Source organism: Pantherophis guttatus, chromosome 6, assembly GCF_059756535.1.
Source record: "Pantherophis guttatus breed Tessera chromosome 6, ASM5975653v1, whole genome shotgun sequence".
NCBI lineage: Eukaryota > Metazoa > Chordata > Lepidosauria > Squamata > Colubridae > Pantherophis > Pantherophis guttatus.
The window spans coordinates 53,838,404-53,853,569 of record NC_142068.1 but is presented as its reverse complement, the minus strand read 5'-3'; the positions used below and the strand labels follow the sequence as shown (position 1 = coordinate 53,853,569).

Sequence of the window (15,166 nt, the reverse complement as noted above, 5' to 3'; positions counted from 1 at the left end):
ATGGCTGCATAAAACCACTCTAGATCTCCAAACTGGATCTTATCAAATACTGAGGTTTAAATAGACAAGCTATAGTTGATAGACTGGTAGTTGATTAAAATATTTATTGTATTATTTAGAGAAGTCCTCAAAAATCGTTAATGTATGTACCACTTTTATTACTTGAATAAAAAAACAAACAGGAAAAATATAAACAGCATACAAAAAGCAAGAATGAAATTAAAATAAACAAAGGACAGCCAGTTTAATCTAGTGGTTAAGATAGTAGGCTAGAAACCAGTTCTAGTCCTGCCTTAGTCATGAAAGTCAGATGGGTGACCTTGGGCCAGTCACACTCTATCAGGCCAACATACCGTATTTTTCATAGTATAAGACGTACCTTTCCCCCCCCCCCCCAAAAGAGGCTGAAAATTTGGGTGTGTCTTATACTCCAAATGTAGCTTTTTCGAAGCTTTTTTTCAGCCCTAACGAGGCGCTAATGAGGCACTAACCAGCGGTCTTCCCAGCCTGCTCCCTCTGTGCCTTAACGAGGCACCCAGCAATCTTCCCAGCTTTGCCTGCTCCCTCTGTGCCTTAACGAGGTGCTAGTGAGTGAAGCAATCTCCATGCTTTGTTCCAACTCTCAGCTGTTCTTTAGAAGCTTTTTTTCAGCCCTAACTAGGCGCTAGCCGAGTGAAGCGATCGAAACCCCCCCCCCCCGTTTTTTGCCTGCTTTTCTCATCACTGCTTCCTCTCAGCTGTTCCTTAGAAGCTGGTTTTTATCCTCAAGCAGGAGATAAAAAACCAGCAAACTAATGTGCTGAAGCTGCCAGACTAAGGATGCTAGCCGGATGAATACGTAGGCAGATTTTTTCCACCCCTATCTTCCTCCCCAAAAACTAAGCTGCGTCTTATAGTCCGGTGTCTTATACTCCGAAAAATACGGTACTTCACATGGTTGTTGTTGTGGGGAAAACATGGTCGCCATCTTGTGTTGTTGATTAAAAATAGTAAAGGCAGGATGTAAACAAGTAAAAATAAATAAAATAAAAACCCATATAGGTATATATTCACAGTATATTTGCATACGTGGAAACCAGTGTTGTGTAATTCTTAAGGAGCCAAACTGAGTTAGGAGGACCCAGGTTCAAGCCTTTCTTTAGCCACAGAATCCAGCTGTGTGTATTTGGACCAGTCATTCTGTCTTTGACTGGGAAGTAATATATATATATATTTCTATTAACCCTTACTGCAATGGTATGATAGATGGTGCTCCTTGATTTTCAATAAACAGCCCTCATCCTACACTGAATAAATTTGTTATGAGTTATTCCAAATGAGCATGTCAATGAACAGGATAGTCATATTTCATTATAATCACCTATGGCTATCAATATCAAGAATGATTCATTCATAAATTTCTAATAACATTAATTCTGCAGAATACTGAAAAGTTGGGGCCATGTATTTATCTTTCCAATGCTGATAAATAAAGTCACAAAGAATCCACTTTCTTTGTCAGATGTCAGTTTCCAGATGATAATGCCCAATTGATTTAGAGAGTTGTTAACAGAAGCTGATCTATGCACTCTAAAGCACATCTCATATTCTGCAGGATATGCAAAGGTCTTATAGTGGATATTGCTCAGTTATTGATGTATTCATGAATAAAGTGTTCTCTAAAAGCAGAAAGCTTGAAAATACTTTTTCAACTTTAGGTTATTTAATACATTTTCATGATTTATTTAAATCTTCCAGTTGTTTAATAACTTTAAAAATATGTCACCAATGTGTTTTTAAAACTACATCCCGGTGTTCATATGTAACACCAGAAATAGAAACAAAGACCAGATTTTTTTTTTTTTAAGAACTCTAAACCAGTTGCTATTTTCAAAGAGAAAAATAATTGCACTTTGGTAGTCCCAAAGCAGTGGTTAAATGTCAGCTTGATGGTCCATGATCATCCTGAAGCAGCACACAGGGCATTTTACCTTCATCCTAGATAACAAAAAAGCATATTCTTAAAGATCCCTAATGCACTAGTCCTTTTGGAAAAGCAGCAAGATTCGTTTTACGATTGTCTACTACTCTCTTGTCCCTCTCCGTTATGCCCTGACCTTCATCTTGCTTCTGCTTCTTATATTTATCATACCATTAAATTATGCATTTGAAAGCTCTTCTCAAAACCTCTTGACTAATTTATAGGTGGGCATCATAATCTAGTTTTCTTGTGTAGTTTTATTTATTTTCTTGTTGTGAGGTACAACATTTAGATTTATTATTCTAGACGCAAGATAAATGTGCCTTTCAAAAATTTTATAATGCAGAAGAGTTGAAAAGAAAGATTGCTATGCTTTTGAAACAATTTTTAAAATTGATTTTTTGAAGAGGACAGATGAATATTGACTAACTGTTAAAATTTAATTATTTTTTTCCTGTTTTAAAGTTTTGGATAATTTTTCTTTTTTGAGAAAATAGAGAAGCTTCCTAACTAAATACCACAGATCTTAAAATTTTTATTTTGGATGACTACTTAGGAGCAATCGAATAACTGCTTGATTTGATATCAAAGAGAGTACTAGGAATATTGTACTAGATAATAGGAATATTATCTTGGAGCAATTGAGTTATATTGTGTAATATAACTCAAAGCTTATATTATGTATCAGGACCATTTGAGGATATCTGATCTGTGCTACTTGATGAAGACTAAGGGTTCATTCAACTGAACTTGAAATATAGCATAGGAAGTAAGACACATTGGCAATTCTGATAAATGACTGAACCTGTTCTTTCTGTCTCACATTTTTTCTGCTGGAAACAACATTTAAACACAAGAACATTGTGGCCTAAGAGAAACAGTTTTACAATCTGGTCCACGAATAGGGAGTCTGCTTCCTCCCTAGTAAGAGCAGAATCTGATTGGATTATGTCACTATATTATCAGGTTCAATTATATGACTTAATTAACTGGCAATATTTCTCTTAAGGTTTTGGATGGAAACTGTCCCAGACCTCCTCCCCCCAATTAGAAATACCAGGGAATTAATTTTGGACTCTCTGCATGCAAAACAGATGCTGTACTGCTGAGCATTGGCAGGCAGAATAGCCAATAGGCAGATATTATGGGAGATGGCATGTAACAAGATCCAATATCTAGTGCAACATTCATTGTCATAACTTGATTGGATTAAATTTAGAAACGTTCATGCTTAGAATTAGACTTAATGAATTCACTGAGACAAGATGTGTGTGTGTGCGTGCGCACACACCTTCATGACAGTGTTATCCAGCAACTGCCCTGGACTAATTGCTGCAGTTTTCTTGGCAAGATTTCATAAGTGGCTTGACATTGTCTGCTCCCTAGGGCAGTGTGAGTGTGAGTGGCCCAAGATCACCCAATTGGCTTTGTGCCTAAGGAGGAAATAGAACTCACAAATCATCTGGTTTCTAGCCTGCTGTCTTAACCATTATACCACACTGGTTTTCTGAGGCATGTTAGACATATTTAATTTAATTCCCATTGATATTGGTGCATTTGCTCTAAGCATCATGCTCCATTATTTGATTTTTTTTTTTTTAATGGAATATTTCAGCAAGGTACCTAGCCAACTTTCTGGGGTCTTCAAATCTATCCAGAGTTGGGCCTGGTGATTGTATGGGAAACCTCCAAGAAAACTCAATGCAAAAGACTAATATTAATTAATTAAAATATATATATTAAAAGATAACATATTTACATTTTTTGTTTACCTTGACTTTCCTGATTCACTTATTTTCATTAGATAAAAAATTGTCTAATTGTCTAAAAATTGTAAATAATAAAATGGTCTTCATCCGTGAGAAAAAGAAATGCTTTGAAATTGAAAAGGAATCTAAGGAAACTGTTAAATATCACAATTCTATCATGATAAAATGTTGGGTAATTTTAATGTTTTCCTCTTATTATATACAAACGTTTAGAATGTTGCTGCCACCTAGAGGATTGAAATGTAATAATATGTAAAGATCAATTAGACATAGGACATAGACAAACTTTATTGTCACTTTGAATGTACACTAATCGGCATACATTAAAATTAAATTTCATTGCATACAGCTCTCAAAGGGTCATCATCTCCAATATACACTACATAAACATGACTAAATACATACATACATACATACATACATACATACATACATACTTATCATATACACACATATATTATATGACCCAGAGAAACAACACAGTCTAGTTCGGAGGTATATTTATTTATTTATTTATTTTATTAATTTAATTTGTATACCGCCCTTCTCCCAGAGGGGACTCAGGGCGGTGAACAGCCAGAATTAAAAAACATACAAATACAAAAGTTAAGATAATTAAAAAGAATTAAATCATTAGCTTCCCAATTTAAAACCCCCAAATCCATAAAATTTAAAATCCCAATTAAAAACCATTTAGGGTAGGCCGGCCTGGTGAAATAAAAACGTCTTCAGGGCTTTACGGAAGGTACGGAGGTCAGGGATCAATCGTATTCCAGGAGGCAGCTCGTTCCACAGGGCGGGTGTCCCCACAGAGAAGGCTCTCCCCCTGGGGGCCGCCAGCCGACATTGCCTGACCAACGGTATACATGTACATGGTGAGAAAAATGAATTAATTGGAGCAGGGGGAATAAGATTGTCAGCCTCCTAGGAAAATATCTTTATTTCTTGAAATTATATGCAAAATTGAAATGCAGACAAGCAAAAGTAAAATGCAGAAATTATATGGAAAATAAAAATAAATAAATATTATTGCTAAACCAGCATATAAAATTAAAATCACCATTAGGTAAAGGTGATAGAAAACTGTCTAGTTGCTTTTCATGGAGGACCCTTCTGTAAGGACACACACACACACACACACAGAGAGAGAGAGAGAGAGAGAGATAAATGTATGTGTATTGTATATGTATAATGTGTATGTATACAGATATATAAGTATATAAATAAATTATGAAAATTTCTATAACGTTCAGAAAGCTTCTTTTATTGAGCTGTTTTAAAATGATGACAAGTGGCTTAATCTGGGAGTAAGTAAATATGGATCAGTAACCTGATATATGTGTTTTGGTTTCTTTGCAGACTGTGCAGGCTGTGGAAGAGATATAAAAAATGGACAAGCCTTGCTTGCCTTGGACAAGCAATGGCATCTTGGGTGCTTCAAGTGCAAAGCCTGTGCAAAGGTTCTAACTGGAGAATACATCAGCAAGTAAGTCCACATAGAAAATAAATTATTTGACAGGGTTTTTAAACAACTGGCATTTAAATCCTTTAAATCCTTAAATCCACTTGTGTGTTATGTTATTCCCCCATGTGACATCACATCAGAACATGTAGTAAGATATTCTGTTTTCAGAATGCTGAGAACAAACTTGTCAGAGATATACGTTTACTTGATATTGTTCCTCCTCTGTCATATTGTTATTACAATGTTCTTTGGGGCTAAATTAGGCCAAGAAATGGCTACTTAATGAGTTTGCTAGCTGAAGAAAAATTTAAACCTGAATTTTGTTTGCCACAATTCAACACTTAATGTTTGCATTCTCTAACTGTCAAAAATGTATTTATGTTGAATGGATAACAAGTGCAGGGTGAGACATAGCTGATGAGAAATATAAGAAGTTGTCTTTAATGCTATTAAGTGCACTATTATTAATACCTTCCTTGTGTTCAGCCCAATTATGAGGACATCCAAGGGAATGCATATAAAATAATGTGTATTCTATATAATATTAGTGAAGCTAATTTGTATCTTGTGGGTTACATTCAGAGATGGTGCCCCTTACTGTGAAAAGGACTATCAAGTTCTCTTTGGAGTCAAATGTGAAGCATGCCATCAGTTCATCACTGGGAAGGTCCTAGAAGTAAGTAATATGCAACTTTATGTGTAGCTATTTGGTATATATGTATTTCATAAATGTATATGTGTATTTATGTGTAATTTATGGTATATAGGAACAAAAGGTACATACTATTTTATGTAAATAGGCTATGACCAGGTTTCATGTTGGAAAAATATATATATGTTGTTTGACATCAGACGCACTGAGCAGCAAGGCCTTTACACAGTGAAGATATTTTTGGCATATTTTATGCTTACATATACAGCCCATAAGAATCTTGAGTAACACAAGATAACAGTGAAGTGACTCTTTATTAACTTGTGGTTATCTGAATATAAATAATCCAGCTTTTCCTGATAATGTTGAATTATGTGATACAAAAATATATAGTAAAATTTAAAATTAACAAAAGCAACCTATACCTAATTACACTTAACTTTCAGTATAGAGGAGAAGGAGGGAAGACTGTTATATAGTATAGGGCAATCCAGCATCTATTTCTGTTCCTCCAATCTCCCGCATTAATTTACAAAATAGGCATTACTACAGCAAAATGGACATATTTTGTGATGTTTTATTATGTTTGAATATTTTTAAATTATGGTACCTATTATTTTAAATGTTTGCCTAAGTTTGTGTACTTTTAACAGCTTTCCTCAGTATACTATGGAGTATTCCTCCATAGTAAGATTTGCATGTATGTTGTAAACATACAGTATTTCATTTCAGTTATAGTAAGGAGTACTATAATAGTAGGACGTAAGCACCAGAGGGCAGCACCAGATTTTGTAAGGAAGTGATTGATTGTATGGACAGAAACTGTAACTAACTTTTGCACCCCAATTTTTTTTCATAATAGTACTTTTAAATATAATACAAGCAAGAACTTCTTTACCTCAGAAAAGGTACAATTTTGTTTTGAGAAGTAGAGGAAGGCAGCTAAAGAAATTTGCATTTTTAAATTTATCAACTCTTAATACTTAATTGAATATATATTTTAATAGATTCTAAATGTTTAGCAAAATATTTTAAAATGCCAAAACAGTGTAGGATATTTAAATTACAGTGAAAGAAGACAGAAAACATATATCAGTCAATGGAAATACACTAGTTTAAACTGCGTAGGTTTTTAACCTGAAGTTGAAAAAAAGCCAGTTGTGTTTCTATTGGCCTTCCCCAGTTAAAGGGCAATTCCTTATAAAAGAATTGTAATTTTGTAAGGAATTGTAAAGATAAATACAAAGGGTATGGATCAATTTTGGCTAAATGTGGAATCTCAAGATGGAATGAGAAGTTTTGGAACATTTTTTTTCCCTGGGAGTGGAACTGATGGGTTTGAGTTTACTTTATTGTAATTGGACCTCTAGGATTCTCACATTCTGATTTGTTTTTCTAGAACATTGTTTCATTACAAAAATGGTCAGGAAGCAGCTGCCATCAAAATAGTTTTTGATTTTTGTGCAAAAAGAGATAAGTATTTGGGTAATGAGTCATAGAGGGAATTGTGATTAAAACAAAATAACCTTATTCAAGTCAGTCAAACATCATAGTGAATGGAACTTTTGAAAATTGAGAAATGCTTATTAAAATGTTCTACACATCATACAGAGAGAGAGAGAGAGAGAGAGAGAGAGAATGAATATGAATTAATTTTAAGGTATATAACATAACAACACATTTATTTCTGGCACATCTTCTAACAATCTGGGAAGTAGAAATTTTCTAAACACCAATTTCTTTGCTAAAAAAGAACCTTGATCTATCAGTCTTAACTTTGTGCAGCAGGTAGATTATCTTGTGCAAGGTTGGATTTCTGTTTTGGGTGTGGATGAGAACAGGAAGTTATAGAGATGCCAGTCTTAGTTGTGTGCATTATCATTTTGAAGAATCCAGACCCAGGCCATTGCCATTGCAAGAGTGCAATCCCAGGGTATTGCCCATCACAGATAAAATGGACATTCATAGCGGAGCAAGAGTTTAAATAACAACATTACAGTATGCACAAAACTGTCATTGAAGCAGCTATGGTCACTGTAGACAGTGAATTCTGATTCTTTTAGTAGCTTTGAACTTAAAATTGAGTTTTTTAACACTCAATGGGGAGTTATATCACTTGTTTTCCATCCAGTAAAGATACTTGACATGTGTTACATGCTACATTTATGTCTGTCTATCTTTCCCACCAGAATTTGCTTAATTAGAATTATATCAGTATTTTTCCCTTAAGGACTGAAATCTCACTTGAAAAAGAATTAAGCTGCCGAATCTGAAATTACAATGAACTCAACCTATTAGATTGAAGATTTAGTAATGAAATTGAGCTAAATATTTGCCAGGGAAAATTGAATGCATTAAACACTTAATAAAAATAAATACATCATACAAAGTTCTTCCTGATTTCAGGTTGTTTTCCAAGACCAGTTGCAATAACCCAAATTATATGTACACAGTAGATATAGTATACACAGTATACATAGAGAAATATATTAATTAGGTATTTGCTGTTAAATGTTCTGTTCACATAATGTTGCAGTATAACTTGATAGGAATCTGACCAAGTTAATTGAATTAAAGGCAATTTTTAAAAAATCAATTATAAATGTAAGGACTCTTGAAAATGAACAGAAGAGATTTAGATTTAGGTTATAATACATATCAATTCATTAACATACGAAGTACAGTTTATTGAATATCTGTGTCTTTGAGAAGAATTGATCGTTTGCTTTGTTTGGTAGTAGAAGGAAACTCAAGTGCCCAAGGTCCTAGTTTCAGCAGAAACATTCAGAAGCAATCTTCTGAACAGTTATACTAAAATTACTACATGCTACTTAGATAAATGTAGACAAATGGTACTGCCTCACCTTAAGCAATAGGCATCCCCTTTTCTTTTTTCCATAATGGATTGGTCCGTTTATTGCTAGCTGCAACCAAAAAGCTAGAAAAATCTGTCTGTTTCTGCATTGTGAATGAGTGATCAGGACCAGACTACTACCGAGTTGTGATTTTGAAAGAAGAAAGTGATATGTTTTGGATTAGGAACAATATTGCCAGAGTTTTCCCTATGATAAAATGACCTGGAAGTTATTTCATGTCAGCAAGATGACTCTCACAGTTATTTGACGGAGTCAGAGAGAAATGGAAGATGCAACTCATTGAATGGTGAAGTTTCAAAGCATATCAAAGAAGTCTTAGCAGAAGGTAAATTAATCTTCCTGAGAGAATTGTTGAATATGCAGCATTACAATTATTTAAATAAAGCATACAGTTTTAAAGGAAGAGTTAAATGGGAGAAGGAAGGTTAGGGTGACTAATCCAACTGCTGTTACCATACAGCAAACAAACAACCAGAACAAATTACATTTATGTGAATTTGGTGTGACTTCTTGTCTTGAGAAGTATAGCTATCAAACTGTGCTGGTGCAAGGAACAAACTGTGTTTGTTAAAATTACTCATTAATTCATAAATGAATTTCTATTCATTTTAAAAAATATGACACATGAGCAAATGTTTCTCTATTTAGTTTATATAGAAGTAACCCTAAATACATTTATGGAAAAATTCAAAAAATTAATGCATCAGTATGGGAGAAATATTAGAGCCCATGTATCTACCTTTAAGTAAACATATAGAAGATGAGAAAGTAGTTATAATTCATGCATACTTTGGTGAAAGAGATTTTTTTTAACCTAAAATTAATGCGTGTGTACATGCACACACACAATCATTACTCAGAATGAATATTGAGATGGATAACAGCCTAGTTTTAATCATTAGGATCTCAAAATGTATGTCCAGATTTATAAATTTGTTTACAAAGACATTATTTTAAAAGAGGTACGTTTGTTGTTGTTTTTCACTCTATTGTAATTGATTATGAACTATTGTTTTTAAAGAGAAGTAGGATATAAATGTTTTGAGATAAGTAATTATCTCTAGAAGGCATTTTATGGTATCTATATACAGTATAAATACTGATTACAGTTTTTGCTTTTGATAAAAGTGTGTGATTCTGATCAACCAGTAGCATGTCTACAGTTATTTCAGTTGCAGAAAGTTTTCAAGCTCATGCTTGACCATATTTCAAATACAAGATTTTGAAAAAAGTATCAGCAAAGGCTTTGGCACAGGGATTTGGGCACTAGTTTGTGGCCTGATTTCTATCAGCATCAACCAACATATTTGCAAATTGCTAATGAGGACCAATAGAAAACATTGAAGCAGAATCTTGCATACATTTTATGAAAAAATATTTGAGATAATATTTTTGTAGAGGCTTGTGATCATTGGTGGCATTTAAGGAAACAGAGAAACATTTCTATGTGAGCTCTTTTCTGAGATTTATTTATTTATTAGGTTTTATCCAATATTTAGTATTTTATAAGTAACTCAAGGCTTTGAAGTACATAATAATCCCTTCTGTTCTATTTTCTCCACAATATCAACCCTGTGAGATGGATTGGACTAGAGAGAGAATGCTGGCCCGAAGTCACCAATCTGGCTTCCACGTCCAAGGCGAGACTAGAACTCAAAGTCTCCTGGTTTCCAGGCTGATGTGTGGTTTCTAACCACTACATCAAACTCTGATGTTCTGATGTTAGACCGATTGTCCAAAAATATTGGCCAGGTTTCCTGATAAACAATAAGTGTACCTCCAAATACCTTTCCTTCCTACTCAAAATGCTTTTAGCATCCTTCCTTCCTTCTTTCCTTCCTTCCTTCCTTCCTTTTCTCTCTTCCTTCTTCCCTCTTTTTTCAAATTGGGCTAGTAGATAAAGTTCATTACACATGTGTAGTATTTGTTTTATCCATAATCCAGTTTATTTTAACAGAATAACAGAGTTGGAAGGGACCTTGGAGGTCTTCTAGTTCAACCCCCTGCTTAGGCAAGAAACCTACACCACTTCAGACAAATGGTTATCCAATATCTTCTTTAAAACTTCTAGTGTTGAGCATTCACAATTCTGCAGGCAAGTTGTTCCACTGATTAATCGTTCTAACTGTCAGGAAATTTCTCCTTAGTTCTACGTTGCTTCTCTCCTTGATTAGTTTCCACCCATTGCTTCTTGTCCTACCCTCAGGTGTCCTGGAGAATAGCTTGACTCCCTCTTCTTTGTGGCAGCCCCTGAGATATTGGAACACTGCTATCATGTGTCCCCTAGTCCTTCTTTTCATTAAACTAGACACCCAGTTCCTGCAACCGTTCTTCATATGTTTTAGTTTCCAGTCCCCTAATTATCTTTGTTGCTCTTCTCTGCACTCTTTCTAGAGTCGCCACATCTTTTTTACTTCATGGAAACCAAAACTGGATGCAGTATTTATTCCAAGTGTGGCCTTACCAAGGCATTATAAAGTGGTATTAACACTTCATGTGATCTTTATTCTATCTCTCTGTTTATGCAGCCTAGAACTGTGTTGGCTTTTTTGGCAGCTGCTGCACACTGCTGGCTCATATTTAAATGGCATTTTGTTTTTCTTGCCTAAATGTAGAACCTTACTTTTTTCACCATTGAATTTCATTTTGTTAGATAGCGCCCAATGTTCAAGTCTGTCAAGATCCTTCTGTATCTTAAGCTTATCTTCCAGAGTGTTGGCTATTGCTGCTAGCTTGGTGTCATCTGCAAATTTGATGAGTTCCCCATCTATCCCCTAGTCCAAATCATTGATGAAGATGTTGACATCTTACAGTATTTTCTTGAATCTCTTCCTCGCCAATTTATCTGTTCTATGGAGGAGGGGGATGAAAAAATGCAAGCAATTTCTGTAAGCAACCTTCCCTCTACCTGAAACTTTTCTGCTGCTAATACGATTGTATAGCTTTTGATGTGAGGAAGAGCAGACATCTTACTCTCTTGATATCTCATCCTCTCTAATCTCCCTGCTTTGCGAGGTCAGGTAATGGTCAGGCAAAGCAGAGATTTCCTACAGAAATCACTTGCTTTACTCCACCTTACAAAGTGGACAGATTGGAAAGTAGCAGTTTAAAGAGAGTTAGCTGTTTGTCAGTATGCCCATGGCTCCCAGCCCTAGATTGCTGGCACAGTTGCATTGCTTTGTGTGTACAAAATAGCAAAGCAGGCACTCCCGGACTCCAAAGGAGAGAAGTGGTTAAGAGGCAAAGATATTCCAAAATTTGAAGCTGACTTTCTACCTGGAACATATAATCCCAGTCATGTGATTCCCACTTAGTTTAGCAACAGAGTTGCCAGTCTCAATTAGGGTCATTAAACCAGGACTACTTGCATATTGGGTAGAACAAATTAGCATTTTGACATGGGCAAAGGTGAAGCATATTGCATTCAGCTCCTTTAAAACTACTGTTTGTCTTTCATGTCATAAAAATGAAACTGATATATTTTATAGTTTATGTATTTACTTTTAAATGCTTCACTGATTACTTAAAAGAAAAGCTCTGAAAAGAGAACCAAAGGAATAGTGAAATACCAGAAAAGTATGTAAAGTCTTCAGAAAAGATAGGTCGGTTCACATATAATGCTAACTAGAATAGCTGAGTTTGCACATCATTATTACATTATCAGGGAATATGGGTATAATACATTTTGAATTGGCTAGGAAAGTATCATACTGCATTTGCTGCCAACCCAGTTCGCCATGTAAATCTTTAAGAACCCTCTTTAAGAAAAGAATTTACAAGCAGTTAGTTACTTTTTCAAGGCAAAGAGAAATTGATGTCAATACTGTCCTTTTTTAAATGATGGGAGAAATGAAATCAGGAAGAATCCGTTTTCAAAATCTGGAATCACTTGCTAAACAATTCTACAAATATGTTAAAGATTTTTTTTTCTCTTGCCTATCACTTCTTTCCTTTTCTTATTACTCTGAAAGTCATACTATTTTCAACTTTCCTCTTAGTTTTGATAAATGAGTAAAGGATTCTACTGTCTCACAAACTTTATAGTGCTGCATATCCATCTGCAGGAGACAGGGTGGGGACTGAATGACAAAACTTAGCAAGCTACAGGACATGTGCAATCTCACAATGGAAATACAAAGGTGGGGTGTTTATTGTATTCATCATTTCCACATCTTTGAAGTTTTGACTGGCTGCTTATGCAGTGCAGAGAATTCTGGGAGAATACATGAAAACAGGTCTGTAATTGTCTCTGCTACCCATTCATTAAGGAGATCAATGGGGGTCTGTTGCTTGAGAGCCCTTTAATTAACTTGCATAAGTTCAGTCACACATTTTTTCTGATTAGTGTTATCATTGTATTTATTTACAAACACTATGCCACACTAAACATAACTCTCTTTGGAAAAATAAAAATATTGCTTTTCTTTTTATTTTGTTAAATAATTCCATAATAAATTAGTCCTCGGGGCTTCCTTCAAAGTGGGACTGTCTTACACTGATAGTGCTATTCTGAAGCAAACATAGCATTGACATTTTCACATGCAGGAAGCACATATTAGATATGAATTTTTTGTCACTCAAGTAGAGAAAAAGGTGTGCAGGATGGCATCCACAAAGAATTTATAAAGAAGTTCAGTGTTGGGATATTGGAGGGTAGCAAGTGAGAAACCAGTTTTTAAAAAAGGATCCAAGGAAGATTATACACTCGGGGAAAATTATACACTGCTCAGTTCAGTGTCTTTTTTGGGAAAGCAAAAATGACCAAGCTCATAGAATAACAAACAAAGAGAAATTACCACAGATTCTACAATAATAAATTCTTCCTGACCACCATTCAGATATGGGGAAGGAGATGACCATGTCAACATGACATACTTGGACATTCAAATGTTGTCTTTTGGGGTGGAATATCTTGTTATTATATTTGGTGTATCCCCCATTAATTTTATGTCTGGATATTTCATCAAAATCTTGTATTATGAACTCTGTAGTTGCATAATGATTAGTACTTCCTTATCCATGTAGCCTTTCAACTTGCATTCCTTATTCCTTAAATTTTAGTCCCAAATATTTATTTGTCTGTATGAATCTTGTCTATGAAAACATAGACAAACCAGTTAGTAATAATAAGGAATACAGTGGGCACTCTTACCTGGTTCCTTTTCTCATTGAACAACTTATGCCAAGTATTCCACTTGTTTTAATTTTTACTATTTGCCATTGATATATACCTTCCATTCAAGTTTTAAATTTCTCTTCTGGGTTCATTTTCTTTAAAACTGCTAATAAGAAAGGCTATTCGAAGTTATCTAAGTCTTTTTCAGGGTTTAAAGTATTACTGCCATCTTTTTTTTGTAGCTGTTGATATCTAATGTATTTATTTTAAAAATCTACTGTCATCCTTAATTTTCCTCTTGAAATATAACCTGTTTAATCTGTTTGATTTATTTCAGAAATATTGTATTCCTCCATTTAAAGGAATTATTTTATTTTTCTTTGTTATTGAAATTGGGATATGATTTGCAACTGTGATTCAGAGAATCTCTTTTTACTTAATGGGTGATATGAAAGTCTTGGAGACTCAGCACATATCAATTCTGGGATGTTTAATGCCTTCTCTAATAAAACATCTAGTCCTTTCTTTTTGAATTTTATAGTCTCCAGACATATATTAAAGCCAGTGTGTTTATATATTGAAAGACTTTTGGAGAGAGTTTTCCCATAATTTTTCTGGAGAAATGAGAAATGCTGGAACTACTTCTAGGATATGCATATAAAAATCACCAGGAGAATTTCCCTTGGTTCTTTAAACTATACCACGCTACATTTTATAGACCCAGTTGTACCGGCTATTCAAATCATTAAAAAGAATCTAATGCTACTTTATTTTTTTCATAAACTGAAAGTGGAGGCACTTTGTGACTGTTCCCAGAGACTTGCAGTTTTTTCTGGTTGATTGGCTGTACATTAGAATAGAAAATACATTTCTTTAGCATTATTTTTGATTGCTTATCAAATTTGCTGGAGTCTTCTTGTTGGCAGTGGGGTTAATTAAAAGATTGTAACAGTACAAATAAAGCAAATGGGACTGGTAGAAAAAGATACAGTATATCCTAATCCTTAATAGGATTATTGCTAGCCATACCTTCTGTCAATTCAAGTCAAGTCGTTACTTGATTTTGAAGTGAAGCAAATCTCAATAGCAACCCATTCGGGGAGAGAACATTTCAAGATAAAAACATGACCACAAATTTTAGAAAAATATTTTGTATTTTGGCTCTTCTTGTTTTCAGGAACTGAAGTCCTTGCAATGTTTTGTCTTCCAGCCCTTACTGTTTGTATTGTAATAATTTTTTTTCTGTCACATTTCACAAAACTGAGCACACATTGGAAAACTGCTGAAACTCACTTAAGGTATTAATTAGTGAGAGGGAAGCAAAAGCA

The 15,166-nt window shown here is 34.5% G+C and overlaps 1 protein-coding gene across 14 annotated transcripts in view; it reads left to right on the top strand.

Annotated features, from left to right (window-relative positions):
* Window positions 1-15,166, top strand: part of ABLIM1 (actin binding LIM protein 1) — a 181,373-nt gene that overhangs the window by 108,816 nt on the left and 57,391 nt on the right. For all 14 annotated transcript variants that reach the window (XM_087872927.1, XM_087872926.1, XM_087872925.1 and 11 more), the window contains exons 5-6: window positions 5,089-5,215; window positions 5,777-5,870. In XM_087872927.1, the coding sequence (XP_087729053.1) occupies window positions 5,089-5,215; window positions 5,777-5,870 (221 nt within the window). The remainder of the gene's footprint in view (window positions 1-5,088; window positions 5,216-5,776; window positions 5,871-15,166) is intronic.